At 32.9% G+C, this 17,096-nt stretch overlaps 2 protein-coding genes across 3 annotated transcripts; one reads left to right on the forward strand and one right to left on the reverse strand.

Moving 5' to 3' along the window:
* Positions 1–4,541: 4,541 nt before the first annotated feature.
* On the forward strand, positions 4,542–5,543 carry LOC117704275 (olfactory receptor 5D18-like). The gene has a single exon (XM_034496368.2). The coding sequence runs from the start codon at positions 4,566–4,568 to the stop codon at positions 5,529–5,531; it is 966 nt and encodes a 321-aa protein (XP_034352259.1). The 5' UTR covers positions 4,542–4,565; the 3' UTR covers positions 5,532–5,543.
* Positions 5,544–9,804: 4,261 nt separating this feature from the next.
* LOC117704048 (olfactory receptor 5D18-like) lies at positions 9,805–15,540 on the reverse strand. 2 transcript variants are annotated; one of them, XM_076929039.1, is made up of 2 exons: positions 15,383–15,540; positions 9,805–12,979 (listed from the first exon to the last, which is right to left on the reverse strand). In XM_076929039.1, exons 1-2 carry the CDS (start codon positions 15,442–15,444, stop codon positions 12,010–12,012), a joined length of 1,032 nt encoding a protein of 343 aa, XP_076785154.1. In that variant the 5' UTR covers positions 15,445–15,540; the 3' UTR covers positions 9,805–12,009. The 2 variants fall into 2 exon arrangements, with proteins under 2 accessions (XP_076785154.1, XP_076785155.1); XM_076929040.1 differs by lacking the exon at positions 15,383–15,540 and adding an exon at positions 15,254–15,379.
* Positions 15,541–17,096: the final 1,556 nt, after the last annotated feature.

Consider the following 17,096-nt stretch of genomic DNA (forward strand, 5'->3'; position numbering starts at 1 on the left):
CAACCACTCTGGTAATCAATTTGACAGTTTCTTAGAAATTTGGGGATGGTTGTACCCCAAGATTCAGCTATACCACTCCTGGGCATATACCCAAAAGATGTTCTACCCTACCCCAAGGACATTTGCAGCTTAATTTGTAATAGTCTTAAATTGGAAACTACCCAGATGTCCTTCAACTGAAGAATAGATAAAGAAAATATCGTTCATTTACATGATAGAATACTACTTAGCTATTAAAAACAAAGACATCATGAATTTTGCAGGCAACTGTATGGAACTAGAATGTATCATCCTGAATGAAGTAAACCAGACACAAAATGACATGCATGGTATGTACTCACTGATAAGTGGATATTAGCCACAAAATATAGGATAACCATGTTAGAATCCACAGACTCAAAGAAGCTATATAACAAGGAAGTCCTGAGGGAAGATGCTTGAATGTTACACAGAAGGGGAAATAAAATACACATAGGAGGGGAATGAATGGAGAAAACTGCATGGGAGAGGGTATAGGGATTGGAATTTGGTAGAGGAATCAACTGTAGAGTAAGACACAGAGGAGAGAGAGAGAGAAAGAGGGAGAGAGAGAGAGAGAGAGAGAGAGAGAGAGAGAGAGAGAGAGGAGAGAGAGAGAGAGAGTGAGCACAGAAATCAAAAGCTGGCAGATGGAGGGCATCTCTAGTACTTGCCAAAGACATGGGGTGGGGGAGACCCCAGGGAAGATATGGGGGTGCCTCAAACTGAGACTTCTAGCAGTGAGGGAGATGGACCCTAAAATGGCCACCACCTGTAACCAGGCAGGATTCCCAGTGGAGGGATAAGGACACAAACACACCCAAAAAACTTTGGACCCAAAATGTGTCCTTCCAATAAGATGTGCAGGGAAAAAGATTGAGCAGTGTCTAACAGAATGGTCAACCAATGCTGACCCAAACTGAGACCCATACAATGGGTAAGAACCAATTCCTGACCTTAATTAATGCTACTCCTTTATGCTTGCAGACAGGAAACTAGCATAACTGTCCTCTAAGAACTCCACCAAGCAGACAATGGCAACAAAAGCACAGCCCCACAGCTAAACATTAGATGGCTTTTTGTGGAAGAACTGAGGACACAAAGGTGATAGATATTTCACAAGAAGACCAACTGAGTCAACTCACCTGAATGTTTGGGAGATTCTAGAGACTGAACCACCAATGAAATTGTAAGCATGGGCTTAACCTAGCCCTCCCCATGTAGTAGATGTATAACTTGGTCTTCATGTGGTATCCCCAACAACTGTAGCAAGGACTGTCCCTGAATCTGTTGCCTCCCTGTAGATCCTATTCCCCGAACAGAACTACCACAGCTAGCCACAGTGGGAGAGTCCTGGAGTGACATTATGTGTCAGGGTGGTATGGGGAGGGGGTCTGCCTGTTCTCAGAGGAGAAGGGGGAGCGAGGAGGGAAGGAGGAGGTCTGAGGGGGCACAGAGAAACTGGGATTGTTGGCTTTAAAGGAGATATAAAATGAGTAAATATATGAATTAATGAAAAGAAAACAAAAACAGTTGTAAATGTGCTCTTTATAGAATACATTTTTCTTAAAATATTTAGTTTTGTCCTTATCTTGGAAATTTCTACTCTGATGTTTCATTCTACTCATTTTGGGTTTGTTTTGTTATTGATATTTTAGTTCCATGAGTCACATCATTAAATAATTTAAAATGTACTTATTTGGTAAACAAATATATCTGATAATTTTTCTTTTTATTTCTGTTTTTTTTATGTATCCTCTATGTTGGTTATTTTAGTTTTATGTCTATGTGTTTTATGGGAGTGTTCAATTAATCTTTTATTTGAATATATTTGTCATTCATGAGATTTTGTTCATCTCCATATATTTATAATATTTCTGAAAAAATATCTTACTGATTTATTTTTTATATTATTATGGCCATAAAAATGATGCTATGAATCAATTTTTATCTTGGGATTTATATTTTATTCCTGGGTTTCATATTGTCTATTCAATGTGCCTGTTAGAATAAGGAACATTCCTGTGTAGTCATGTAATATTTGTAAACATCTGAAAACATAGTTTGTTTGCATTATTTTTTACCTCAGAGGAAACAATTTGTATACTATTGATATAAAATAAAAATAATAGAAGCAGCAAAAAAATATGGAGAATCTACTGTAAAGGAGGGAATAAGAAGAAAACATATAATTAAGATTTAATAAACTAAGGAGGTTGCTTCTTGAGTCTAAATGATATTTTTACAAGAGCTAATAAGCTGATATTTATTGTGTAGGCTGTGGCTCATAAAGGTCCTTTTCCCCTTAAGCATTTTTTAAGCATTTTTCACTTTGATTAAAATGCTTTATATGTAAAAAAAAATAAATAAAGAGAATTCTCCTTATAGCTATACACACAAAGAAACTAAAATTAGTGTTTGAAAAAACTGAATTCACTTATATTTTACATTTATGATTTGTCAAAACTTACAGACCCTGATGAATAAATTTAAAAAAATATACATGCATACAACTGATTATTTATTTGTTTGTAGAATGTGAAGTCTATTGTTTTCACTTATATGGATAGAATATGAGATATTACAGTGAAATCATCTGGGTGCTAAAGGAAAGGGCTCCATGTTACTTGAGCTTGTGTAGGCTTAGAGGAGACAAGTATATAGAACAAATGTTCCCTGAACACAGGCTCGGGGTTGGATGGTAGAATTAACTATTAATGTTAACTAGCAGAGTATAATAATTATGGTTGGCATCAGCTAACATCCACATTTAAAATTTCCTGTAGAGAGTCTTGTATATTTTCAGTACTAGACAATGGTCTCATTTTTATACTCACTACTTACCTTGTCCTTCACTCTATGCTGTATGTGTGTACTGAATGCCATACTCCATGATACATGTAATTTAAGACTCATTTAAAATATCTGTGATTTTTAAAAGGTTACATCAACTAAAAGTAATTAATTGTAATTGCTTATGTAAGGCCTCAACAGATCAGCAAGATTTAGTCTCTAGGGTTTGTGTCTCCAAGGCTGGAGTCATAAATACAAAAAAATGTGTATATCACTCCCACTCGCCAAGATTCCACCTTGACCTACAAAAGGTTTGCTTCAAGGCTACAAAAGAGAGGTATATATTAGTTTCCGTCAGAAAAAAATAAGTTGGGTTGAAGGTAAATTAACTTATTTTCACACATTGTATTGTATTACTGAGCAAAATTCAATATTCTCACATTTTGATATACAATATATCCGTAAGTGAGAGATTCCCTAATATCTTACCTCAATGTTTTATCTTGATACTGTATTCCAGTATATCTCTGTTGTTCTTGTCTAATATTTTAAACTTTCTACTTTGTTTCATAATGAAGGTATGATCATTTAAAAATCATTATGCGAACATCTCAAATAAGAGAATAATGGAAAGATGAAATTGAGAAATTAGAGAAAATCTTTTAATCTAAGTATCAGGAAACTAGATACAAATATATAAATGTATCCATATTTCAACATTGCTAGAAAGATTCTTGCATAAAAATATACATTCTGTGTTTGTTTATGTGTCTTTGTGTGTGTGTCTTTGTCTCTCAGTATCTTTATGTCTCTGATTTACTCTATTCCTGACTCACTTGTGTGTATGTGTATGTATGTGTGTGTATGTGTGTGTGTGCATGTGTGTGTGTTTGTTTATGAGTGTAGATATTCACATGTGTGTAGAGGACACAGAATAACTTCAGAAATGTTCCTTAAATATCATACAACTTGAATTGAAAGATCATAAAGCTATAATGACTTGCTTGGAAGTCATACAAATCTACCTATTGCCATCTCCCAATTTTGGCTCATGCTATTTAAACCTAGCTAATTGAAATGAATGTCACAAGGTCTGCAGGCCCACTAGAAAAGTACTGTACAGTCTGATATGTCTTCCTTGTTTCAGAAAGTATAATATCCTTTTATTCTATTCTGTGTTTGTATTCTTTAGGCAATATAGATAATTAATGTATATATTTCCTATAAAAGTCATTAAGACTGTTTTCATACAGTAGTTTTCTCAGTCTCAGATATGCAAATTTTTAGATCCAATATGGAATAACAAAAATGTATATATATAATACAAATGTGTGAGTGTATGTTATAAGTTATATTTACATATTTGATATTGTTATTAAATACAGAGTAAAGAATTTAATGTATTATATAGGCCAATCATTTATGAATGTATACAATGACAAAGATATACTCTTATATTAAGTATAAAATTAACTGGAGGTAAAAATAATATAGTACCATGTTCTTGAAACTATAAACTCTAAACTTTACAATCTAGCATAAATTTAACTCAATAATTTAATTACCTGTAAGAAGCTGTAAAAAATGATTTCAAATTTTTAAAATGTGTGATCTGCAGTTTTTCTGATACAAAAATCTAGATGTTCAAAGAGTAATTTGCTTTTTAATCTAAGAACTAAACAAATTTTTTACTTCCCTCATTGTCTGTTTTATTAACTTGTAGAGTGAACTACATATTCTGGAGAAGACAAGCCATGTTAATGACATATGGAAATAATAGTGGAGCCATGTTCATCCTGTTAGGCTTCTCAGATTACCCAGAAATAGAAGTCCCTCTCTTCTTGGTGTTTCTTACCATCTACACCATCACTGTGGTAGGAAATATTGGCATAATTGTCATAATCAGAATTAACCCAAAACTGCACACCCCCATGTACTTCTTCCTCAGCCACCTTTCCTTTGTGGATTTCTGTTATTCCTCCATCATTGCTCCCAAGATGCTTGTGAATCTTTTTGTAAAAGACAAAACCATCTCATTTTTAGAATGTATAGTACAATATTTTTTCTTTGCTGTCTTTGTGGTAACTGAATCCATTTTATTAGTAGTTATGGCCTATGACAGATTTGTGGCCATTTGCAGACCACTGCTTTACACAGTAGCCATGTCTCAGAAACTCTGCCTCAGTCTAGTGGTGGGATCATATGCATGGGGACTCACATGTTCCTTGACAATGACATGTTCTGTTGTCCAGTTGTCTTTTGGTGGACTCAACACAATTGATCACTTCTTCTGTGAGTTCTCTTCACTTCTAGTCCTCTCACATTCTGACACTCATGTTAATCAAATACTTCTCTTTTCACTTTCCACTACAAATGCCCTTAGCACTCTTCTTATCATCCTCCTGTCATATGCCTTTATCCTTGTCACCATACTTAAGATGCAATCATCCAGGGGTCGCCAAAAGGCTTTCTCTACATGTGCTTCACACCTGACTACCATCACCATCTTCTACGGTACTATCTTCTTTCTATACTCTGTACCCAACTCAAGTAACTCCCAACTCACATTCAAAGTGGCCTCTTTGTTTTATACCCTGGTGATCCCCATGCTTAATCCTCTGATTTACAGTCTGAGGAATAAAGATGTGAAGAATACAATCAGAAAAATCATGAAGATTAAGTTTATAGCTCTCCCCCATTCATCTTCTCAGGTACATTGACCCTGACATTAGTAAAGGAGTTTAGAGAATTTTAATTATAAAATCATATTAAAACTAATAATTGATTTCAACTGAACTGAAATGGTTTTATTTTAAAGAGAAATCTCTGTTCTCTATATTAATTTTCAAAAATTAATCAGAGATCACAAATTATTTGTATCCCATCTTCAAAACTGAAATAACATTATAATTTATAATTTTATTGTAATATTTAAATATAATTATTATTGAGGATACTTTACATTACATATTAGCATTTTCACTATACACCTTTATGACACCTCACTGTAGCTGAGATTTTTTTCAGAGAACACATGATTATTTGAATATATTTTAAATAAACAATGAACAGATTTTCATTATATATATTGGTAAAGTAATACAAAAGTTTTTGTAATTGATTGTTCAAACAAATTACTTTTCTATTGTATGTATCTGTTTTTCTGATTTTACACAATTTTATATGGTAGTATACATATGAACTTACAGTGACTGTGACAGCTTGTATAAGACCTGGATGAGTTCCAGACAGACCAAATCCCAGCATGCTGGAAGGAAGTTAGAAAGATAAGTCCACCATTGACCACATAATGAACTAATTGTCATTTAATAGCTTCTAGGAAAGGAATAATTGGTTTCTTTATAAAGATGTGGCTCCCTGATATGCTTATCATACAACACAGAACCCTACCCCAAAGATTAGATGGGCAACAAAAACGGGACTTGATTGCAGAAAACATATCTCAAAGTTGGGTGGGAAGATACTAAAAAGGTTCAGGTAACTTATGGAAAAAGGAAAAGCTGAGGGACAATTTCATAGTATGCCTGAAGCCTATAAAATTATCAAATATATTTATTTGTGCTTTAAGTAAACAAATTCAGTTAAGAATAGATATTTTATGCATATGTAAATGTAAAGCAAATGATAAAAACATGAAATTTCAACAAATAAATAGCTAAGAATAATTTTTTACCTATACCATTGTTTCCTATCCCCCAAAATGAGAAATAAAGACAAATACCCAATTCAGAAGGTTAAAAAAATGAATAGATATAATAATGGCCACAGGAATACAGAATTAGTATTTACTATATATAAGTGCATAATGAACATAATTAATATTCTCAAAAAGATTGAAAAACAAACTTATTTTTTCTTTCAAAGTTGGTAATGAAAAATAAAGATGAGTATGCTTTTTATTAAAATAAAATTGTTGTATCATGGGCATCATGAGCTTTTGGGCTAATATCCACTGATCAGTGAGTACATACCATGTGTATCTTTTTGTGTCTGAGTTTCCTCACTTGAGATGGTATTTTCTAGTTCTATCCATTTGTCTGCGAATTTCATAAAGTCATTGTTTTTAATAGCTGGGTAGTACTCCATTGTGAAATTGTACCACATTTTTTGTATCTATTATTCTGTTGAGGGACATCTAATACAACCCACAGACCATATGGTGTTTAGGAGGAAGGAAGACCGGAGTGTAGATGCTTCAGTCCTGGGTTGAGGGGGAAACAGGATGATATCCGAGGAAGAGGGAAGGGAGACTTGGAGGGATAGAGGAAGGATAAAAAATAAGAGGGACAGTATCAGGTCCTGGAGGGGACAGGAGAGAGACACAGAGGGTCAGGGAATCAGATAAAAATAAATAGCAATGGGGGATGAAGAACTCAGGTTAGTCACTGGAGGGTATCAGAAGCCTGGAAAAGGAATGGCTTCCAGGACCCAACAGAGATAACTTCAGTCAAAATGTGCAGCAAAAGGGAGATAGAACTGGTAGAATCCACCTCCAGTAGATAGGCACAGTCCACAGTAAAGGGATGGAGCCACCACCCATCTCAAAGTTTTTAACCCAGAAATGCTCCTGTCCAAAGGAAAAACGGGAACAAAAAATGGAGCAGAGACTGAAGGAAGGTCCATCCAAGGAATACCCCACCTGGGTATCCATCCTGTCTGCAGACACCAAACCCCTGACACTGTTACTGTTGCCTAGATGCTTGCTGACATAAACCTGGTGATGTTCTGCTGACATATGAAATATATGACATATATGACCATATATATATGGATATATATATATATATATATATATATATATATATATATATATCAGTGCTTATGTAGATGCTTGGAGCCAATCATCAGACTGACCTCGAGTAATCTGTTGGGGAAGCTGGCAGAAAGAGTATATTGGTATCAGGAATGGGGTTTGGCAGATTATCTCCGAACCCAGTGATGTCACCCATAGGAGACAGGGACCTGCACATCTGTTGCCATGGCAATCTCACACATTCTCAGAGTTCACTTTCCACCCTTACCTGTGAGCAGTTATATCATAGCCTAATAATAAAATAAATAAAATAAAAGGCAGACCCCTTTCTGACCTTTGCCCCTTTTTTCTCCTCTCTTTCTTTTCCCCATTGTCTCTGTCCCCCACCACCACCTTCAATAAACCTCTGCCATGTGGAACTGCATTGGCCTATTGTTATCTGTCCAGATGAGAGCCTCAATTTCAACAGAACAGACTGGAGGAGCAGAGCCGAATTGCAACCCCATAGGAAGAGCAGTGTTGGCTGTCTGGACAACCTAGTGCACCCAGGAACTAGACTACCAACCAAGGATATACAGGGAGAGATCCATGTCTTCAGATATATATGTAGCAGAGGATGGCCTTGTTTGATATCACTGGGAGGGGAGGCCCTTGGTCCTGTGGAGGTTTGATTCTTCAGGGTAGGTGGATGCTGGAGCAGTGAGGCAGGAGAGGATAGATGGGTAGCGAAGTACCCTTATAGAGACAAAGTGGGAAGTGGCAGATGTGGGGTTTATGGATGGGTCACCAGGAAGTGAGATATTATTTGAGATGTAAACTAATGGAAGATTAAAAATAATAAAATCAGAAATAGTTGAGTTTATACAACTCTCCTATACAAAACAAAATAAAACTCTTGGCAACAGAGGGAGGCCATTACCAGAAACCACAAACAATTAAAATGCAGAGTCCCTGTGGATATGGCATAAAAAGCAATCTTAAGCCTAAAATTTAGGTAACATTGATGAGGAGCGGGCAAAAAGATTATAAGGGACAAACAATCAAAAAGTGTCTGTGAGATTGTGCCTTCTAGGAATTTCAGAAGTCACACCCATAAAGTCTCACCAACATGATTGCCCAAGCATAAAAGCTGAGTTATTAGAGATGCATTTGAGGCAAAAATAAGTTTTATTCAGAAGATAAAAGACATAAATTAAATCATGAGATAAGAATATAATACTGGGTTCAAAAATATAATAGTTGTTTTACTGAGAAAAATTGTTTATGATGTTCATATTTTTGTTCCTCTGTTGTGTGCATGTGTTCTGCAATGCATCATGTGGATGACCTGAATAGAAACTTGTATGAGATGATTTCCTCATCTTAAATATCCTTTAAGTAACTGTGATAGTTAAAGATAGACTCTTGAAGTCTTCTAAATGATTGACTGTACTTACATATATGTCTATGTAGCCGTATTATACAATACTAGTCTATTTAGATGATGCCAGAAATATTACAATGTCCTGAATAAACTTTTACTGAATTTTCATGAAAATCTGAGTCTTTGTCAAAATAATTATAATTTATTTTAGATGAATGTTTGATTGTCATCTGAAATATTATAAATTTAATACTTATAGAATAGTACTAAAAAAACAGTCATCATGTCCAATTTCCTATGCATGATAAAAATACCAGATTTTATTTTTTTGAACTATTTGGTTGAACTATTTTCTTCAGCTGTCCTTCCTAGTACCCAATATGAATGTGTATAATCTTAAGTGATGATCAGTCTGATGGAACAAGTATGTTACTTTATATTTTGAAAAATGGAAAAACTGCACAAGTATATAATCTGTAATATGATGTTACAAAAACTCAATAAAGATGTTATTTGATCAAGTTATTTTGTATATATGGTAATTATACCATATATAAAATATTTTTATACAAATTCTGAATTAATGATGAACATATTTGCATTGTATATGCATGTGTAAAATAATGCAAAAATAGTTGTAGAATTGGTTGTCTGAGGGAATCTTTTTTCTACTGTATTTCTATTTTTCTGACTTTCAAAATTTTATCTTTTACAATGTCGCTTGGAAATTATTTGACTTGTAAGTGCAAGAATAACATTTAAATTTAATATACAGTCGTTGTTTACTTCTGTCCTCCTTGTAAAATAATGTTCATATTTTGATATAAACAACAAAACCAAATATGCAAGTTCGGAGCTTTTATTCTGATATCAAAGCAGTGACCATTTTACTAGCAAATTCTAAGAGACCAGAGATTTATAGCAACCCTGTGAACAAGATGGTGGAGCATCTGTCTTTCTGACTATATCTAACTGCAGTTTATAAGATGCTCACCACTTCAATCTATTTTTCATAAATTAAACACTTTATTATTCTTATGAATGTTGAGTGCTTTACCATGTAAAATATTCTTTATGTATCTATTGATGTGGGTTGGTTCATGCTCTTGACAATATAAAGAGTAGTTTAGTGATCTGATCATTGGAAGTGCATGATAGATTCATTTTCTGGATAATATAATATAGTTTCTAATTTCACCAGTTTTGTTTTGTTTCATTTTGTTTGAATTATTTTAAGATAGAATTTTATTATATAGGCCAATGAGGTCTCAAACTCAAAAACCTTCTCCCTCCAACCTTCCAAGTCCTGGTACTAAAAAAGCATATGATTATCTATAAGCTTTATTTTTGTTTGTTTTTGGAATTTGTTTTAAAGAAACATTATTTTTCCATAATAGATATAATGTACATTTTTACTCACATTGTGTAAAGCTTCTTTTTTCTCTATATGTTTGCAAGCATTCCTTAGTTTTCCCTTTTTTGATAACCATTTGAAATGTAATGAGGTAATTTCCCACAGTGAATTGATTTGCATTTTTCTTATGTTGAGTTTTAATTTCTTATGCTTGTCCCTAGTATGTGGCCAGCCTCTTATGTGACATGTCTGTTTGCTTTTTCAGCCATATAAAGGTATTTCTGTTTTGTTTTGCTTTGTTTTGGTTTAGTTTGGTTGCTGAAAGTTTGAAGTTCACTCTCTATCTAAACCTTTGGCCTAAGCTTAGTTTACAAATGGTCAGATCCTTTTCTGGAGAAACAATACATACAAGTTTATTCAGCCCAGGAAGGAACCCACTTAATGTTCCAAATTCAAACTAGGAGTATCATTACAATTTTATTGAGTCAACAAACAGAGTTAGGTGAAAAAAGTACAGGAACAGGAATGATTAGGAAGTATCTTGAACACTGAAAACCCCAAACCAGTGCAGGTGAGAACTCATGAAAGCTGCAACCTTACCACTCTCTGAATAACTAGCTAGCAGCTCACTCTACAGGATCAAGAATATACTCATGGTTTTTCAGAGTCTCGTGTCCAAATGATTATTTACTTTTTTCCATAAACTCGAAGGGATCTTTCAGAATCTTCCAAGTCTCTGCTTTTACAAATATATGGCATTTTATTTACTATTTGAGTATCAAAAGTCTCCCCTTTCATCTGGGAAGCAATATTTTCAATCAAAAGAAACTGCTATACCATGCTATCACATTGCAGAAGCTGTTCTTTTGATTATTTCCTTTATAATATAGAGGTGATATTATATTAGTTATTTCAGATACAACAAGGATATTAAGGTCTTGTACTCACAGTAGCTGTAGTTCCTCTCATAAGACCCACACAAAAGCAAAGTAATTAACATTAAAACATGGATGTGGTAGGGGCACACGAAGTCTCCTAATTGAAAAGCTATTAGACATTAATGGCTCCTGATAGATGAAGAGTCAATTTTCTTCAAGAGTATGAGGGTTGGATAGCTCTCTTCCATGACACTATATAGGTAATAATTTGGCTTAATAATCTTTTTAAAAAGAGGAGGAAAAATTAAATTGTGAAAGTGATGTTTTGAAGTACCCTAGGAGAACTTAGAGGTAAACCTTGGATTGTATATGATCAAATGGACTGCATACTTCTATGAAATTCTCAATGAAGAATTAACAAATATTTTAAAAAATAATGCTTTGATATAACATAGGAAATAAATTGATGAAACTTTTTAAAAATTATTTTTCATTTTGGAAATATCTGTACAGATTTTAAGATATGATCTATTGGTTCATGAATGTGTCAGATAAATCATATGTATCTTTTTCTTCATATATAGTAAGGTAAAAAATCAAGAAATTAAAATTTTTAACCAATCTATTATTAAATAACATACTTCAACCCATAATACCAAAACAACAGAATACTTGATTTTTTCATAAAATATAAGTATATTCTATTGCAATCACACTCAATTTCCACTCTGTTGTGCAATATGAACTATACTAATTTTAATACAACTTATTAAATCAACTTTTATAAACACATTTCACATAAAGGACAAACACAAAAGATGTAATACGCTTACGAAGAATAGATTTTAGTACCTATTATTTTTTTTACTGTGTCCTTGACATCCTTATTTCTCAGACTGTAGATTAGGGGATTCAGCATGGGGATAACCACTGTGTAAAACACAGAGGCCACTTTGACGGTGTGTCTGGAGTTCTTGGAGTTAGGTACACAGTATAGGAATAGTATTGTGCCATGGAAGATGATTATGGCTGTCAGATGGGAAGCACAAGTGGAGAAGGCTTTGCGGCGTCCACTGGCTGAGTGCATCTTCAGAATGGTAACAACAATGAGCACATAAGACAAGAGAATAATAAGAAGTGTGCTAATCTCATTAAAAGTGGCAAAAACGAAAAGCAGTAGTTGACTGACAGATGTGTCAGAGCATGAAAGTGAAAGGAGAGAGGAGAACTCACAGAAAAAGTGGTTGATCATGTTGAAACCATAAAAAGATAGATTCAAAGCAGAACAGGTCAGTATCAAAGAGCATGCCACGCCCCAAGCATATGATCCCAACACCAGCATGGCACAGAGTCTCTGGGACATGGCAACTGTGTAGAGTAGAGGGTTGCGGATGGCCACGAATCTGTCATAAGCCATCACTCCTAATAGAAAAGATTCAGTTACCACAAAAGTACAGAAAAAAAAGAATTGCACCAAGCATCCTACAAATGATATGGCTCTGTCCATTGTAACTAAATTTACCAACATCTTAGGAGCAACAATGGAGGAATAACAAAAGTCCACAAAGGAAAGATGGCTGAGGAAGAAGTACATGGGAATGTGAAGTTTGGGATTAATTCTGATTATCACAATCATGCCAATATTTCCTACCACAGTGATGCTGTAGATGGTGAGAAATATCAAAAAGAGGGGGACTTTCAATTCTGGATAATCTGAGAAGCCCAAGAGGGTGAACACAGCCCTGCTGTTATTTCCATCTGACAGAGTCATGACTTCTGTTTGTAAGAATCTAGAAGACCTAAAAGTAAACATAGACTGTGAAGACATGTCCAGCTTGTTTCATGCTCTTCACAAAGCTTGTAGGACAAAGCAAATATCTTTAAAATGTAATATACTTATAATAAAATGTAGATATTGTGTATAATATAAAATGTGACTACTGTAAAGATTTTTAAAATTAAAATGAAGTATTGAATAATGTTATTGCCTTACATAAAAGATACCAAAATTAAAGTAAATTAAGATTATATTATATTAGATTATAGATTTTGGCTATTTCAAGTCAAGTTTATATATAAATTTCAGTGATATTGATTTTTTTTAAGTTCACAGAAGATAACAGCATGACTGGTTATCATGCTTAACAGTAATAAAAAACAAGGAATATATGAAAGAACTAAGGTATGTATCTCATGTTACAATGTTTGAAGTACCAACAGTTCTGATATCTCAACTTGAATGGTTGGCTCTTTATGAGTTTATTTTCTTAGTACTGAATGTGTTTTTCTCATCCTTCCTTCCATATTCTTTGGTTTGCCTCCATATTCTATTTAACTTGTCCATTAGTCCATTCATTTTATCCTTGTGTTATCTTACCTGTAATATATAAGGATTATTTATTATTATTATTATTATTATTATTATTATTATTATTGTTGTTGTTGTTGTTGTTGTTGTTGTTTCATAATGGAACATGAACATCTCATGATAAAGAAAACCAACATTGTATGCAAAATAATCTTTGTATTTCATTTCAGGATGAAAAAAGGAGTTCATGCTGTACAATGCATTCATTGCTTTCTCTAATACCTTTAGTAAGTGCTATTTTTTGGTCACACAATTGTTTCTAGACAAGGCTCCAAGATTGTATGCCAAGGATACAAATGCCAATGATAAGGGATTTGGTGGCCATGCTTCTAAATGCATCACTGTTCCATTGAAGACAATGCATTCAATTATATGGGTGAGGGAACACCCTTAGAAGCAGGGGTGGGAGAATGAGATAGAGGGTTTTTGGAGGGGAAACTAGATAAGAGGGTAACATTTGAAATGTAAATAAAATATTTAATAAAAATTCAAAAAATTGGGCTCAGTATGTAACTGTTTGTTTTTTATTTTATGAAACAATTTCTTTCTTCAGAGTTTCAAAGTTTTCTTCATACAAATATTTATTTGGTTAGTTAGATTATCCAATATACTTCACATTATTTGAAGCTATTGTGAAAGGTGTTATTTTCTGATATATTTTTAAGTCCATTTGTATATAGAAGTGCTACTGATTTTTTGTGAATTTATTTTGTGTCTAGCTATTGTGCTAAAAGGGTAGATCAGCTGTAGGATTTTCCCAGCACAATGTTTTAGGTCTCTTTAGGCATACTATCATTATCGTATGAAAATAAAGATATTTTAACTTCTTCCTTTTCTATTTGTAATATCTTGGTCTTACCCAGTTGTCTAATTCTTCTAGATAAGGCTTCAAGTACTATATTAAATAGGTATGGGGAGTGTAGAAAACTATGTCTTGCTCCTGATTTTAGTGGAATTGCTTTGAGTTTCTTTCCATTTAAATTGATGTCAGCTATGAGCTTAATGTAAATTATCTTTATTATGCTCAGTAATATCCTCTGTATCTCTGAAGTCTCCAACAACATAATTATAAAAGGTGATAGGATTTTGCCCAAGATCTTTACTGCATTTAATTCTAATGAAAGATAAATAGGAAGCAGATCTGGATGGGAGGGGAAGAGGGTGAAACTAGGTCAGGTACAGGGAGGGGTAAAACTAACCAAGATATATTATGTGAGTAAAAAAAAATAATCAATTTCATTTAAATAACAAAAGGATACAGGATGAAATCTAGGTAACATTTTGACATGTAAGATACTAAAATTAAAGTAGGAGTTTCAATAGTATTCTTACAAAAATGAAGCAAGAAACATGTTACTATTTGCAAACATAATCAGAGTATGCATTGTAAAAAATGCCACAAAGGTACATGGATAGAGGACAGCAGACATGAGAGACCTGAGCCATACCAAATATGAATATATGAAACAAAAATACAATGGATGAAATCCTCAAAGAATTAATGATTTAATATATATTCTTAATGTCTTAGTTAATTATACAAAGGAATTCATATTTTCTGTTTATTTATATAATGGCTCTTGTACCCTATTGTTTCAATTTAATAAATATATAGTGAAGACTTCTGTCTTTTGTAAAACACAAAATCTACCTTGTTACATTAATTTTATGCTTTCTAATCTTAATATTTATTGATAATATTTACCTTATGTAAGTATCTGAGAACTCTTTCTTGAATTATTCTTCAAAATATTATAAAAATGAGAGCCTTAAATCCAGTTGTCCTTTTATCTACCAGAAGCATTAGCTTTCACTGGATTCTTAAGATACTTACCTGGACCTGGGTCCCTGAAGAACAGTATCACAGGGAAACTGCACCCTATTACACTGGCTCATTCACAAAATATTTCAAAGAATGTTTTACTCATTAATGCTGATTTTCCATTAATATTAAAGTTTATACTTGTCAACTTATCTTGCTAAGGACAAAGGCAGGACCTCTCCTTTTGGAGAATGGCAGATTAATCTTGTATTTATTGTTACAGCCTTGGAGAGAGGAACCTTAGAGACTGTACTATAGTCTCTTGAGATCATAAAATAAACAATTACAATTAATCACTTCAATCTGATGCAATTGTGGGTAGAAAATTAGATCACTATTGGGTACAGTTCATAAATGTAGTATAATTAATATATATATATATATATATATATATATATATATATATATCTCACAAATCCAATATATACACATACATAAATAACCCATATTGTTCCACAATCAAAAATGACCTCCTTAGGCTTCTCCTATTGTTAGATATATTTTAGAAATCAATATTATTACACAGTTATTTAAGATTTTTTTCAATCCATTATATTCTTTTTCCACAGTACACTGTGTTTGGGATATATGAATATTCTGCTCTCAGCTCATCATGTCTCATTTAAAGATGAAGAAAACTTTACAAAATGTAAGCCCCCAAATAAATAGAAGATTTATGCCTGTTTTCTTTATAACTGATCCATTTACTTAATATTATGCATTTTGGTTTCTTTAAAAAATGCGCATTTTGGATATGGTCCAAGTGCTTCACTACTAAAAATCCAGCCAAACTTTCTCTAAAATTCATGGAATTACTCAACATACTGTTGACCTTTCTGGACATAGCTGAAATGTAGGTTTCAATTTTGTTTTTATTGTACTTATTTTTTATTTTGTTTTACCTTGAAAAGAGAAAATGTGCACAAAGCATAAATTTCATCTTTTAGTTCACCAATATCTTCAAAGTTAATGAATGAATGATTACTCCACAAATATTTATTGAATATCATTTTCTTGCTTTTGAAGAAAGTGGAATTCACCAGTTATTCAGAGAGAAGATAATTTAACAAAACCAATTATAGATGCTTTTTCAAAAATGGCATTTTAATGTCAATATATCCTCCAGTAATTAAAAGAAAAACAAAAAGCATCCTGTCAAAAATAAACAAAATTACTCTACAATACAAATTTTCTTTCTATTGTCAAGCCCTCCCTTTTTTTAAATGAAGTTCACCGTTTCAACTGTTTGAAATGTAGATCAACTCTCAATTACTTCCTTTCAAAGCACGTAAGAATAATCTTATTTAAGTTTTCATGCTTTTTCATTAACCAAACCGGTTTTCAAACTAGTTAGAACTAGTAATATAATAAACTATTGAAATGGAATTAATACAGAAATATATTCATTGAATCTATCTATCAATTTTTCTATTAAAATGAGCAGAATCATTAATTAGATTACTGTAATAGTGTGAATTATTAATTAGAAATTTTAAAATTGTCAAACATGGCTGCTTTCAGGTGGAAAAATTGAGAAAAATGAGTCAAACATAACAGGAAGACTCATAAGTACTCATGTGTTTACTCATTATTATACTATAATTACCATTTATGACAGGTTTATCATGGGCTTTATACTATATTTAGTAGAGCACAGACAGGAAGTTATCTCTTTATTGATCTAATCTACATGTAAAAAGTTTATTTTTAAATGTAAACATAGAAT

The sequence above is a fragment of the Arvicanthis niloticus genome, chromosome 2 (assembly GCF_011762505.2).
Source record: "Arvicanthis niloticus isolate mArvNil1 chromosome 2, mArvNil1.pat.X, whole genome shotgun sequence".
Lineage (NCBI taxonomy): Eukaryota > Metazoa > Chordata > Mammalia > Rodentia > Muridae > Arvicanthis > Arvicanthis niloticus.